Raw genomic sequence first — 14,862 nt, 5'->3', positions numbered from 1 at the left:
AGGGGAGGAGAGAAGGGAGGGAGAGGAGGGGAGGGGGGAAAGGAAAGGGAAGGAGGGGAGGACAGGTGAGAAGGGGTAATGGGGGAGGGGAGAGGAGGAGGGGGAAGGGAAGGGAGGGAAGGAAAAAGAAGAAATGGTAGAGAACAGGAGGTGGGGGCAGCTGCAGCTCTGTGTCACCCCCCCCACCCCCCCAGTGGTTACAAGAGAGAGGACAAAGGGACAGCTTTGAGACATTGTGTCCTTTCTCAGCAGAGTGTACAGCCATCTGGGAAGGGATTAGGTTTTATTATCTTCTACACTTTTTGCAACAAAACAGAATACATGAAAAAATCATTTTCCATGTAACCTCCCAGTTAATGGTGAACCCACATTAATCTTTTGGGTTCTTTAAATTAATTTTTGTGATGCAGGGTTTTGCTATGAATTCCAGGGTAGCCTTGAATTCTGTAGGCCAAGACAGCCTTAAAGTCACAGCAATCCTCCTGCCTCAAATTTCTCAGTGCGGGACTCGGGAGAGAGCTCAGTGTTCTAAGTGCCTGCCTGGCAAGCGCAAGGACTGGGCTTTGATCCCTGGTACTGCGTGCCATGTCAGCCCTGGAACCCCAGGTGTGCCATGCTGCCCTGAAAGTGGGTGTGGCCACAGGCCTGTAATCCCAGCACTGGGGAGGCTGAGACAGGAGAATCACTATGAGTCTGAGCTGCGTAGAGAGACCCTGTACCAAGTAAGTAAATAAAATTTTTTAATTATATTTTTAAAAAACCTTTCTGAGCAATGGGTTGGCTGGTATGCAAAGCCTCATTAATTTTATTTTAACTTTAAAATAAACTTATGTCTTTTGGACCTACACTTACCCCACTATGATAGGGTCATACTGCAAAATGAAATCTATTTCCAAAAACATCACAAAAGCCTGACAATCTGAGCACTACCAATAGACTCCCTCCTGCCAATTCTGGACCCAATAACCAACTGTTAAGAGTTTCATATAGAAAAATCCTAAAGTGACTTGTGACTCCTGTTGAAATGGCTTTCCAGAAACCAAAACACGGCCTCTCTGAGACCTCAGGAGGAGGCCCGGTGCCTGGTTCTCCACACCACATAGAAATAAATGCTTTGTTCCAAAACGTAGCACACATCGATAGCAAGATGGTAATTCTGTGCTTCAGCCTTCGGAGCTATGAGCCAAGGCAGGCAGAGAGGGCTGGGGGGCTGGGTAAGGAGAGAGCTCCCTGCAGGTGGGAAAAGGGCCCAGATGTCCCCTACGGGTGCAGCAATTGGGAGCGCACATCCTAACCAGCAAGGTCTTGCGGGACTTCAGAGATCGGAGTGTCTGTCCCCACCTGACCTCGTGTACAGTTGGGTGTGGAGCTCAGGAGAAGCAGGAAGCGCTCCCTTTGCCCAGGACAGAGCCACCCGATCGGCACGCATTGTTCCCAGGGCTCGGCGGCGTGCGGCTCTCACCAGACACAGCCTCTCTTTGTCACAGGATTTTACCTGTGGGACCTCTGAAGCTAGCAACTGGAAAGGAAAGAGCTTGCTGAGAGAAAACAGCCTGAGGATAAGCGCTGCAAAACAAAACCTGGCTTGAAGGCTGATCTCCTGGGTGGCAGGGTGGCACCCGAGCAGGTGCAAGGTGGCAGCGCTGGCCATGGCGGGGACGACTGGCTCTCGCTGGGTTTGGCAACCCATCCCTTTATAACATAGAGCCCTGTCTCTTTTTGGTTTTCTTTTGGCTTAGTTTTTCTTTTTGAGACAGGGTCTCCCCATGTAAGTTCGGGCAGTATGAAGCCCAGGCTGGCCTCAAATTCACAGTGATCCTCCTGTCTCCAGGGCACTGAGACTGTAAGTGTGCACCTCCATACTCAGCTGAGGGACCCCTCTTAAGGGCAGGGTCATTCATCTGGTGACAACAGCTGTAAGAACACCCAAGGTCATGGCATTAAATTGCTCTCTCATGCCTGACCAATTTCTTTTTCTAAAGTTGCTGCGTGCCCACGGATTTCAAAAATGACAGCGCCAGAGTTCACACATATAGTTGAAAGTCATGTAATGTATACATGCTCTACTAGAAGGAAGGAAAATAAACAAGACAGGACAGCTCCGAGTTTCCACAGTGCAGCAGGATGCCCACACTGAGTTCCAGGAACCAGGTAAACCCAGGGCAAAGCCAGCATCGGGACCTCAGCCTTTCAGGGTGAGTGAAGGTGCTATCGGGGCTGAGACTGGATCTTCCACTCAGGGAAATGTGTGCTTTCCATCCAGCCTTATGGGGTAAACTCGGAATAGGGGTAAAATGCGGGCAGCGAAGTATTGTGTGCATGCTAAATTTATTCAGGTTGAAAACCATTCATGTTTTTTCAAGAGACCATTGTTAGGAAATGTATACTGAAGTACTGAGGGGCAAGGGCATGAAATTATTTGGATAAATTATTCATATACATATATATATATATATATATATATGTGTGTGTGTATGCATGTATTTTTTCCTCTCTCTCTAGATATGTGTGTATGTATTGCATAACAAACTAATCTACAGGGCCAGCCAGATAGCTCAGCAGTCTAAAGCACCTGCTTAGGCAGATGTAGAGACCAGGGTTCGATTCCTGGCCTGCCAGATTGGCCCCGCCCCAGGGGCACTCTGAGACTGGTGGTTTGTGCCTGTAATCCCAGCACTTAGGAGGCCGAAAACAAGAGAATCACTGCAAGTCCAATGTGTGTAGTGAGACCCTGTAGACCCTGTACTAAATACATTTTAAAAAGAAGATAAACTAGTCTATGTATATATTTTAATGTATAAAATGTAAGTATGATGTTAAGAGAAAGAGGAAATGACAGAGAAAAAGCACATTGTGTATAGGTCAGTCCGGGCCTTGGCATGCAGGTATCCTTTGCACTATTCAACAACTTTTTATGAGTTTGGAATTATGTGCAAACAAGACATCTTTGTTTGTTTTTAATTAAAAAGAGCGAACAAAGGACCAATCCTTTCTCCAGCCAGGAACCAGGGTGGAGCCGCCTCGTCCCTCTGTCCTTGCTCTGGACCAGGCAGGACGCTCACCTCCAAGTGACCGTTCCATGACTTTGGCACCATTCATGCCCGCAGCCAAGGGAAGCAACAGGCCCGTGTACATTTGTGCTTTCACCTTTGCCTACATGTTTTACTGTAAAAGGCGCATGCACTTACTGTAGAACATTTAGGGAAATTACAGAAAAAGAATGAAGCAAGAAATCTACACATGAATCCAACCACACTGAAAAAAAATTTGTCCTTTTCGTGGTGCATTTCCTTTCAGTAGTTATTCTACAGTTGTTCTAGAACAGGGATTATGTTCTATAAACTATGTCGTTTATTTAGCTTGGTTTCTTTACCTATAGTAAACATTGTCCTAGGAATAGGGGAAAAGAAACTTCATACAGTATTTAATGTCAACATGATATTCCATTAGTTATCTCCCTGAAACTGGCCCGATGGTTATTTCCAGTGTTTATTTTATATAGTGCTGAGTTAGATATTTAAGACCTTTGTACTCATATCTTTTATCTACAGTACCTCTGCTTACAGCTTGATGTCAAGTTCACTTCTGATGGGTGCCTAAGTGGCATAAGTACTATAAGACTGAGCCAAGGGGCCAGGGAGATGGCTCAGTAGAATAAGCGCTTCCCTGGCAAGTGCAAGGGTCTGAGTTCAAGCCCCGGTTCTGAAAAAAAAAAAAAAAAAAAAATGAGCCAAAGGGGCCAGGCTGCTTTTTAGAAAAGTAGGCTCCCACCTTCATCTGTAGGTAGAATGAGATACCAATATGGCCCTGCCAGAGCTGGGCTCCATGGACTTCCGCTTAGAATGTACCGAGAAGGAAGCTCCTGCCACCGTGAGAGGACTGTGTTCTTAGGTCAAACAGCTTTGGGACCAGTTCTAGAAACCACTTTTGTCCTCAAAAGAGGAAAGACCAAAATATTCCAGCTTGCACCAACACATATTGACCCAAAAAAGGCAAACAGGGCTCAAGGTATGGCACTTGATCACCCACAAGACACCCACGCCTCCTGATAGGGAGTACCCCCTCGATATGTTGGTGACACAGACACATGGAGAAAATGACAGGAACAGAAGAGCAAAGTTCGGATTCCAACCTCACAACAAGGCAAACTGCTACCAAGCTGCGCTGGGTGACACGGGGAAACGCTGTGCGGTCAGCAAGGAGCAGTCCGGCCCCATGCAGCCTCAACAACCAGCTTCTCTCTGCGCTCAGTTCCCTCATTTGTTCAATGACAGCTCGGGGCAGAGTCCCACAGGTCACTGTCGGGATTCAGCACCCTTCTCTACCTCACGGGGGCTGGGAGAGATGGAAGGCGAGGCCACAAGCTGTGGATGTACAATTTCTGATGCGATGGTCGCAATCATTCGCACCACTCAAGCAGACCCGGCAGCAAGCAAACCCTCACTGCGCATGCACCGCTCCTTGGCAAGCAGGGTTAGGGGAACAAGGAGAAAAGGGAGACACTCACCATGGCCGTTGCAGTAGTAGATCCACTTCTCTCGGTTCTGGGCCGGGGCCAGGGACTTCTTTAGCCCCGCCTTCTCCACGATGGCACTGGGGTCTTGTCGGGGCCCCTTCTTGAGCGTCCGGGAGCTCTTCCGGACGCTGCACACCACGATGACCACCAGCACCAGCAGCAGGAAGAGTACGATCATCCAGGGCAGGTGCTCGTTGATGTCGAAGTGCCTGTGTGGGCTCTGCCTCGCATGGCCGCGCTTGGCGCCCTTGGCGGGAGTGCTGGACCTCTCGCTGCCCGTGGCCTCCATGGACGGCAGCAGCTTCAGGATGTGTCTGTGGGGGGCGCCCTGATGCTGGCTGACCACCCGGAGGGTCGGGAGGGTCTTGTTCAAGCCTTCATCCCCCTTTGCCGAGCTTGTATTGTCAGGGACTTTCACTCCCTGGAAGCCGCTCGGTACCTTTGGTCTAAGAGAGGCGGAAGAGTTGGGTTCTGTTGAGTTCATGCCTAGAAAAAAAAAAAAAAAAAAAAAAAAAAAAAGGAGGGAGAAGAGCTTTTCCATATTGAGGAAGCTACACACTCCCTCCTCTCCCTGGTCTTCTCTAAACAAGGCCGGGTAATCAAAAAAGAAATGACCAGGTGGAAGAGACCAGTGACTTGTACCTTTCCACCAGGCCTCACAATGCACCATCGAGCGGAAGATAAAACATGAATGGCTAAACTGACTTTCTTGCACCAAAAGCAAGGCATCCTGTGGGCCCTTCCACCCGAGTTTCTTCTGTCCTCACATACCGAGTGCACAGAGAGTGCTCTAGTCAGCACCTGATGGTGCCAGTTATCCACAGAACTAGCTTAAATTTAATTCCTTCAGTCCTCCTCATCCCTCTCTCACCTTTAGACCATTTCACGAGGCAATGATGAAACAGACCCTATGACTAAGATGAAGAAAAGAGCCCAGGCAAGAGCCCAAGTCTAACAAGACACAGCTCAGGGAATACAGCGAGGCAGGACTTCCTCAACAGCTGTTTTCAACAGATTAAGCAAAGCTGGGGCTGCCAGCTTGGTGGACTTCCTTCAGAGAAGTTTCTAAAAGTTGTCTTCATTAAGGAAACAAGAAATAGGAATGTCCAGACCCCCGAAAGGGACTGCCTGTGTCAGCCCCTGAGGCAATCTGGAATGGCCCTCTGAGCTCTGTGAGCCTGCTTCTTCATTTCAAGATGGCGGGTGTGGGCAGGCCCCACCCCACAGGGAGTTCTGAAGGCCCACAGAGGACCCAAGAAGCACAGCTCACGTGGGTTAGCGGCTCGTGGAAATCACAAGGATTTGAAAACCGACAATTTTGCGTTCTCCCAAGGTTCAAATGGAACCTCAGGAAAGCCTCAGATAAAAGGCATGAAAGTCAAGATGACTGGAGAAAAAAAAAATCAGGCTGTTCTTTTCCAGAATTGAACGCTAGTTAATGCTGGTCACCGCTGGTCGGATACAAATGCACTCTGCCTCCTGAGGCTTCTCACTCTTTCTCGTTCTTTGCCCAACCCTGGACTCAGCATGCTCCTTTCCTCTCCATTTCTGTCCTTTCAGCTGTGTGCACCCGTCTTGGTCCCATGTTGGAAAACTCAATCTTGAAATGACCTTAAACGCTCAACCCACTCACTTATTTACTCAGCTTGAACCAAGACCTGAAGAGCCTAAGTGACTCATAAGGTCCCAGGCTGTCCTTATTCTCTCAGTTCTTATTTTCTCACTTGATATGACCTCATTTTTACATTATTTGATTTTTCCTAATAGAAAACTTTTGATTAAGTGTTTCCAATATACTCAAAGAAGCCAGATTTACTTAGTCACAAGCTAGGTTACCTTCAGGGACATAGGTGGAGTAGGGAACTTCCTGGGATTCCATGGGATTGAAGTGTGAAGAGTTGGCGGTGTCCAGGGAGGCCAGGGTGGTGCTATAGAGGGACAGGTGGGGGCCACAGATGTTGTCTGCCTCCCTGGTCCCCGGCGTGACCACCACCAGGTTGTGGCTCAGGCAGTCTGTGTAGGCTTTGCACTTCAACACGCTGGAAGGCATATCGGAGAAGGTGCCCCTCGCACATGGCCTGCAGCGCACGTCCTCATTCTCGGTCCCTTTCTTCCGCACCCCCCACCCCACGGGACACACAGTGTGGGGGGCACAGGTGGCATTGGACTGGAACATGCCAGGGGGGCAGGTGCACTCCCGGTCGGTCAAGGCAGAGCATGGCAGTTTCTCCACCATCAGCCCTGGGCACGGCTGGCTACAGTCATGGCATTTCTCAATGCCGTTCTCGTGCCTGGTGAAGGTCCCAGCCGGGCAGCTGCTGCACACACGCAGGCTCGTGTTGGTACAGTGCTCCGAGACATAGGTTCCTGCAGGGCACTTGTCGCACGTCAGCACCTGGCCGGTGGCACGGTCCACATGCTGGTATGTGCCGACGAGGGCTGCTACTTTCTGTGCCGGTGGCTGAGCCCAGGAGGTGCTAAGGATCCCTAGCTGAAAGACATGGGTGGGGGAGATGGAAACAATTTGTCAACTAAGTACAAAGGAGGATAACCCACCAGCCAGGCCAATACTACCATCATCGTAAGGGCATTGTATGGCCCCAGGGAAAAAGCCGCAGAAGAAACAAATGGACTGGCCGGGGAGATGGCTCAGTGGAATAAGTGCTTCCCTGGCAATTGCAAGGGCCTGAGTTCAATCCCCGGTTCCACCAAAAAAAAAAAAAAGAAACAAATGGACACCCAGATTCTACCTGCCTGTGGCTGCCCCAGGTAGACAGGGTCAGTGTTTAAGCTTGGTCTCAGCTGCCTGATCCACATTTGTAAGACGGAACCAACACCGCCTCTCACCCTGGTTCTACACCCAGCCAAGAATGTGGATTTGGAAGCCCTTGGAAGATGGTACTCTGAGGGTGGAAAGGGCTCTGAGGGTGGATGGAGCCCATGGTACAGCCTGCACCCAGCGCACTTGATGTCTGAGGCTCAATATCAAAGAACACACATGTGACAGACGCTGTGTAGAAGGCCACATCTCATGAGAAAGACATGAAGTAGCCAAGTAGCTGTCTTCTGATTGCCCACACAAACAGCACATTTCCAGAACAACTGGGACAGGGACATACACGTTCAAGCTGCCACGCAATCACCCCTCACTGCGTGCCTGGGGTGGACGGAGGGACATAGCCTGATTCTTGCCCAAAGCTTTCCCCAGTGTCAAAGTAAGCCCTGAGTTCCTTTTTTGTTTTCCTTTCCTTTCCTTTTTTTTTTTCTTCTTTTTTTTTTTTTAATCCAAAACACAGGCCCTGAGCATGTGCTTTAAACAACAGAGCTGATGCTTCCAGATCCAGTGTGTGCTCAGCCTCTGCTGCAGCTGGTGGAGCCGGCCCGCAAGCCCTGAGGCCAGGCACAAGCAGGGCCTCCCCCCAAGGGGGACTCACTAGGCACTTGGACGTCATTCACAGAACAGAAACGCCACCCAGCAGGGCAGGACTTTTCTTCAAGGAGGACAATTTGGGAGAAAGCAAATCATATTTGCTGTAGTGAACCCTGAAGTCATTCTGAGAAAGGAAGCAGTATGCACATAAAAGAAAATTTGCTGCAATGATGAAGACAGATGCCAAGTGCTCACTCTCCTTTGGGGAACAGAGAAAGTTCGTCACCTCAGCCTACCTGCTGCCTAACAGGGCAGATTCCCTCTAAACCTACAGTGCCGAACCAGAACTAAAAGAAAGCAAGGATTCTTCCAGAACCAACTGATTTCTGCCTTTTCAGCACCTTAACCCAAGATTCAGTTCTTCCCCTCAGACGTAACCATCAGAACCATAACTCTTTCCCTTGACATCTCCTGTCCTGGCCCAGAGCGAGCGTGATGCACGAGTAACTCATTTCAGCTTAGAACATTCACTTCCTTTTAATGGAAGACCAAAAAGTTGTAAATGACAGTGGGGTTGACTTTCTTGTCACAGAGGCTGAAGGAAGCCCACAGCAGCACAAAGGGCAAGAGCAGCTGACACACAGCGATAGGCCCCATCCATCATGTCTTCCTGTCACCCTGGCTCGTCTTTCCTGTTTTTGTCCCTCTTTCTTGTGGCATCAGCCCCAGCCACCCTGCTCTGGGCATGGCAGAGGAACTGCCAAGAACAAGACGAGGCTCGGTCTACCCAGAACTCAAGACGCCACAGCAGAGCTCGCAATGTGGCGCTGCTGGGCACATCTCAGAGTGCTATCTTATCTACCATTCACATGCAGAGGCAGCCTTTGGGAGCTATGGATTCTGCGTGTTGGGAGCCTGGAGTGGTGTCCCGGGTGCCCTGGGACCTAAATCCCTCCCCGTCTGCAAAAGCTGGGCCATCAGCCTCATCCCACCAGGAGTGGCTTGAGCAGGGCTGGGGCCTGGCCTCCTCTCCCCCCGCCCCCACATGCACTTCCAGACCCCAAGCGTTGGAGCACCCCAATGTCCAGGCCTCGCAGCAGCACAGGACCACATCCAGTCAGACGCACCTCCACCTCCCCGCTGCTTTTGGTAGATCTATGAGTCCTGAGAGGCTGAAGTGGACCTCAATTACCCCACACTAAGGGCAAGTCCATTTCCTTAACAGAGCTAATGACACAGGAGCTGACATCAGGAGTGACAGCTGTGGGACAACTGATATGACAAGCTCACGGACCAACACGGATTAACACGTCCTAGGCCAGGGTGATGATCAAGTCTTGGGTGTCCCTGCAGCCTTCACCAGGCTCTGCCATGGGCCAGATGAAAGCAAATCCAGTACTCACTGCTCGCGTTGAACTGAGAGTACAGAGGAAGAGGAGGGGTCTCAGGAGGTTGTCCAGGCTGGTCTCAAACTTACGCTCTTCTTGTCTCAGCCTTTGAGTAGCTCAAATTATAGGTGGGTATCAACACTCCTGATTACAGAGATGATTTGAAATGGTTTTTAGGGTGGAGCAGCAGAAATTAACTCACAGGCAAGAAGCGCAGCAGGTAGGCAGCGCAGAAGTCTATCTGACCCATAAGGAAGCCCAGAGCAGGAACAAAAAGTTCTGGCTCTGCTCCCAACATGCACCAAGGGTGGCCACAGGGGATCTGGGTGCCTGGAAGACTCAAGGGTTCCAACCTTGGCTTCAATAAGCACATACTCAGAGGCTGGAGCTGAAGACACCCAGATGCCAACCAGACGGAGGCACTCGCCATCGCCCTTCCTGTTTCTGCACACGCTGGTGGTTCCTAATTATATACTGTCTTGTCATGTTTGTTGACGGCCCCTAAGTGTGTATACTTATCTTTCCCTAATGAATACAAGTAGCTCCAGGCCAGGGAACTGCCACACAGTCTGCATTTCCGCTCTCCCTCAGTAATGATGGGAACAGCCAGTCAGGGCCAGCAAACGCAATCAATCCACATCTCCACAGTGGTGTTGCCTGTGGCTGTCACCACACTACAGTGGCAGAGCTGGATAGTTGCCACACAAGACCGTATAACACACACCCCTGGACTCCCAAGATTTACTACCCAGCCCTTTGCACAAAGTCTGCCAACACTTGCATTGGGAAGGAAGAAGCAGCATCAACAACTGAGAAACCTGACACTCCCATGAGCCTCTGGCTCCGGAGCTACACTGCTGAACTCTCTCATACTTTTGCACACCCAAATCTGGGCCTTTCAGCACCAGTGTAAAACTCACAGTCACTTCCTGCATGACTCTGGATAAAATGCAGAAACATTAACAGACAGGACTCCCTCCGGGTGCCAGGCCATCCTCCTCTCTCTGACTAGGAATAGGTCTCATTGGCTCCCCTTCCCTCTTCTCCCTTCATGATGGCCAGGATTTCTCCCCACACATCTATCTATGGATGGTGTCTTCCCCCCCACACTACAAGTTCCATGAGGACAAGGGTTGGGTCAATTGCATACACCAAAGGGCCTCCATACCCCAAAGGGCCTGAATCATACTCTCCCTGGCAAGTATGTGTTGATCCAATTATTTTACAGACCATAAATAATTAAAAGCACAAAATTAATGGGTGGGGGTGGGAGCGGTTCCAAGATAAACCTGTGTACAAAAGCCAGCATGAGAAAGCCCAGAAGGCTTCAGGGCAGACATGCAGCTCAGGCCTCGAGGAGGCACAGACCCAAGGATGTCACTCCGCCTTACAGAACCATGACCCACTCTTCCTCTCATCATGTACAAGCTGAAAAGCTAGTGTGGCTCTTCATCTTGCAGGGTCAACCATTCTTATAATAAGGAAAAGATTCCACCAACTGGTGCTGGAAAATTGCAAGCAATATAGTGAGATTATTCTCCTAAGTTATCTATACCCCTTTCTGGTTTAACCTTCAGCTCTTAGGAAAATTCAATTCACCTACATCACAAACAGTAAAGGATGAATGAGTATCAGAACACCACCCCGGCAGCACAGGCTGTGGGAAGATGGCATTTATTGAATAATTAAAGGTAAAAATCACAGTGAAACAGATTTCAAAAGAGGGAAGTGGCAGCTCCTACAAATAGCTGTAGAGTCCCAGGATCAAAGCACTCACTCTGCTGACCCACATCTTAGCTGTACTATGTCGCTTCTCCTTGGGGCACAGAAACCACTCACGAAAGACAAGAGCACCCGGATGTCTGGATATGGTCAGGAAACTGATGTCGCTGACCTATATATATATATATATATTTTTTTTTTTTTAAACAATTCTTACTCTCAGACCTCACCCTTTGAACAGAAAATTCTTTGCAGTTTGTGATTACAACATACTTAGTCTTGTTCTCATTGAATTCTAATTACATTTCGGTGGGCAATGAGCGAACTCAGGGCAGCCATAAACTTTTGCTACTCATGTTAGACCAACATGAGGAGCTTGGCGGAGATCACTTTGTAACGCTGCATAAAGCAAGGTGTTCTGCTTTTGGCTCAGCAGTATTCCATATTGAGCCAGAGCCTTTGCACGGAACTACACTCCCAGCACTTTTATTTTATTTATCTTTCAGTGCTGAGACAAGATTTTGCTTGCTAAATCACTGAATCCAGTTGGGCTTGAATTCATGATCCTCTTGACTCAGTCTCCCAGAGTACCAAGGTGATAGGTGTATGCCACCATGTCTGGCTTGCAGCTAGTATTTTTAAGACCAAATTTAATTACTCTGGAGATTATAATGTGGCAAGTTATTCCTGGGATGATGACTATAAAATACCAACAGGTGACCAAAAGGCAAGAGCCAGGCAGATCTGGACACCCTCCAAATTTTTGACCATTTTATCTCAAACATCATGTGAAACTCATAAGACCAAGACAGTGCCTGAGGGATAGCAAGATAGCTCAGCAGTCTAAGCGCCTGCCTGGCAAGCTCAGGGACCTCGGTTTGATCCCTGGCACCATGTGTCCCACCGGCTCCGCCCCCGGGATGCGCTGAGCCGGCCACCAAGACCAGGCGTGGTGGTGCACGTCTATAATCCCTACTCAGAGGAGGCTGAAAACAAGAGGATCACTACAAGTCCAAGCTGCATAGTGAGACCCTGTACCAAATACATTAAAAATATAAAAAATAAAAATAGAGAAAAGACAGCACCTGCCCGGAATGCCCCAGATTTGTAAAAGAATGCACACAAAAGAGCACTTCCAGGACAACGCTTCCACAAATCCCAGGCAGAGTGTTTCCCAGCCAGGTTACATAAACTTGCCCGTCCCTCCCATTCCCTATGTCCTCTGTGATTTAGAAAAGTCTCATTTCCAGGGTGAAAGCAAGGGCTATGTGTAAAGCTGGTGCATAGAGAGAATGTCTAAGCTGGGGTGAGCAGACTGCACCTCAGGGCATGCCAAGCTAGGAAAAGATCAGGCCAGAGCTCACCCCGATGCTGTTCCTCGCACCTGCAATGCAGAAGCGAGGGCGCCCTGCTTAAGCCGCTGGACAGAGCCACCCAGCTCCTTCCTGCAATGGCTACGCCTACAGTTCCACCCACACAAGAGGACCGAACCGCTCCCATTCAAGCCATCACTGCACCACGCATTGGTCAGTGTTAGGGAGGGGACAGCGCAGCTACACTGTGTCCCTACAGATATGTCAAAGATTACACAAACCCAGGCAAAAGCCACGGACATACAGCCTCTAAATCCTTGGGCTGTCCAGAGTGATAAGACTGGTTTTGGCAGCTAACTCAAGGACTAGTGGCTCTGGGACCCTTGGAAGCTTCAAGATGTGGTCACCAGGCATCTTGATAATGTAGGCAGCTCCAGCCCCACCCCCGCCTCTGTGGAGAAGGAGGCTGAGGTTGAGGTCATCAACTACAATGACGCTGATTATCAACATTATTGCAACATCACTGTTAAGACTCCACAGTGCCTGAGGAAGCAGTCTCCAAGGAATTGGAGGAGGAGTGGTCAGAGAGCTCAGGATGGCTAAGGACACTCGTGGCTGGGGGTGGCGCCACCCTCCCCTGCGTGCCTGCCCTGTAGATCTCTTCAACCTACCTGCTCACCTGCATCCCTTATTAATAAGCAAGTTAAGGTTTCCCTGAGATGAGTGAGTCCGTGACAGCAAATTCATGGGACCCACAGAGGGGCCAAGCGACAGTCTGGGCTTCCTACTGGCTTCTAGGTGGGGCCATCCTGTGGGAGCAGCCCTCAGCCTGGGCCAGGCATTCTCCAGGGAGACAGTGGTGTGACTCATCTGGAGGACATCAGAGGGTATGGCAAGAGAAGCAGGTATCCAGAGGAGTGCAGGGAAAACACTTGGGGATTCCTCTATCCTGATCCGTGGGCGGCCCTGGCATCTCCTTCCTCATGCATATAATGAGAATAACAATAAGACCTCTTCGGGCTGGAGAGATAGCTCGGTGGTCTAAGCACCTGCCTGGCAAGTGCAAGGACCCGGGTTTGATTCTTGACACCAGGTGCACCATGCCAGCCATGGAAACTAGGCGTGATGGCGCATGCCTGTAATTCCAGTGCTGGGGAGGCTGAGACAGGAAGATCACTGCAAGTCTGAACTGTGTAGTGAGACCCTGTACCAAAGAAAAAATAAAACTTCTTCATAGACTGAACAATCACTGAGAATAAAGACAAAGCAAGGATAATTCGCATGACACATGCTAGGTGCTCCCTGAATGTTATCATAACTATCACTTCTACCACCTCATTACTTCACTGCATTTCAGCTTTATTCCAATTCAGATGCAAATACTCAGGTCCTAAGAAGTGCATCCAAAACTCCAGATCCGAAAAAGCTATGATGCTAAAACACAACTTCTTGAACATAGAGCACATCACATGGAAAAAAAAAAAAAAAAAAGTAGAGAGCTCGTGGTAGAGAGTTAAAAGAGCACTGAAGGCCAATTTTCAAAACATTTAAAATTAAAACTTGGTAACTACGAATGAGAAAACACGAGTGAGAAGGGGATTACTATTAATGAGCATGCTGCAGATCACTGAGTCTAAGTCAACGTTTTCCAGAGGAAGTTCCCTGGTGTCATCCTCTAAGATGTTAATGATTTTATATTTAAAAAAAAAAAAAAAAAAAAGCAGGCAAGCTGGGCCTGGTGGGGCACTGCTGTAATCCCAGTAATCAGGAGGCTGAAACAGGAAGATCGCCGTGCATTCAAGGCCAGCCTGGGCTACCACACATTGAGTTCAAGGCCAGCCTGAACTACATAGCGAGACCCTGTCTCAAAAACACAACCCACCTACCCCCCAAAACAGAGCAGGAAGAGCAGGCAAGCTCTCAACCTTCCTAAGCCCACAAGCTAAGAATGTTCTTTAAAAATCAAACACACAACACTTACTGATGTGTGAAAATTATAGGAAACTCAAACTTCAGTGGACACAGCACAGTTGTGGAACGCAGCCACACTAGCCTTCAAGACGCTCCCCAGATGTGTTTGACCCAGAGACCGAACCAGGGACCACGGCAGAGCTCCCGGATCCCACACAGCCCAAACACTTGCCACCGGAACTTTCCCGATAAAGCTTACCAAGGCCAGGAGCACGGTTCAGGAAGTGCTCCTTCTCACAACCACTCTTGGACAGCACAATTACTGCCAAGCCTATTGTTGGCCCCAGCAGGCCCTGCGTAAGAGCTACCTGACACTGGCAAGGAGCGGAGCCCGGCACGTCCAGGGGGTTCTGCCAGACACCTTCTAGGCCCATCCTGCAACCCCTGGAGTGAACTCTCACAGTGTCTGTCACACAAAATCCCAGGAGGCTCAACGAACACAACATGTAAAGGATAAAATGATAAAATAGAAGCATCGAAAGAAAAGTATTGAGTCTAGCCTGGGCAACTTAGCAACTTCTTGAGACCTGAATTTATAAGAAAGAAAGGGGAGGGAGAGAGAGAGAGAGAGAGAGAGAGAGA

General features: G+C 49.3%; 1 protein-coding gene across 2 annotated transcripts in view; it reads right to left on the bottom strand.

Moving 5' to 3' along the window:
- Positions 1–14,862, bottom strand: part of Tnfrsf21 (TNF receptor superfamily member 21) — a 59,045-nt gene that overhangs the window by 35,372 nt on the left and 8,811 nt on the right. For both annotated transcript variants that reach the window (XM_023719205.1, XM_023719201.1), the window contains exons 2-3: positions 6,353–7,007; positions 4,508–5,002 (exon numbers count right to left, since the gene is read on the bottom strand). In XM_023719205.1, coding sequence (XP_023574973.1) covers positions 4,508–5,002; positions 6,353–7,007 — 1,150 coding nt within the window. The remainder of the gene's footprint in view (positions 1–4,507; positions 5,003–6,352; positions 7,008–14,862) is intronic.

Source organism: Octodon degus, unplaced genomic scaffold, assembly GCF_000260255.1.
Source record: "Octodon degus isolate 3935 unplaced genomic scaffold, OctDeg1.0 scaffold00005, whole genome shotgun sequence".
NCBI lineage: Eukaryota > Metazoa > Chordata > Mammalia > Rodentia > Octodontidae > Octodon > Octodon degus.
This window is presented reverse-complemented; position numbering and strand designations above follow the sequence as displayed.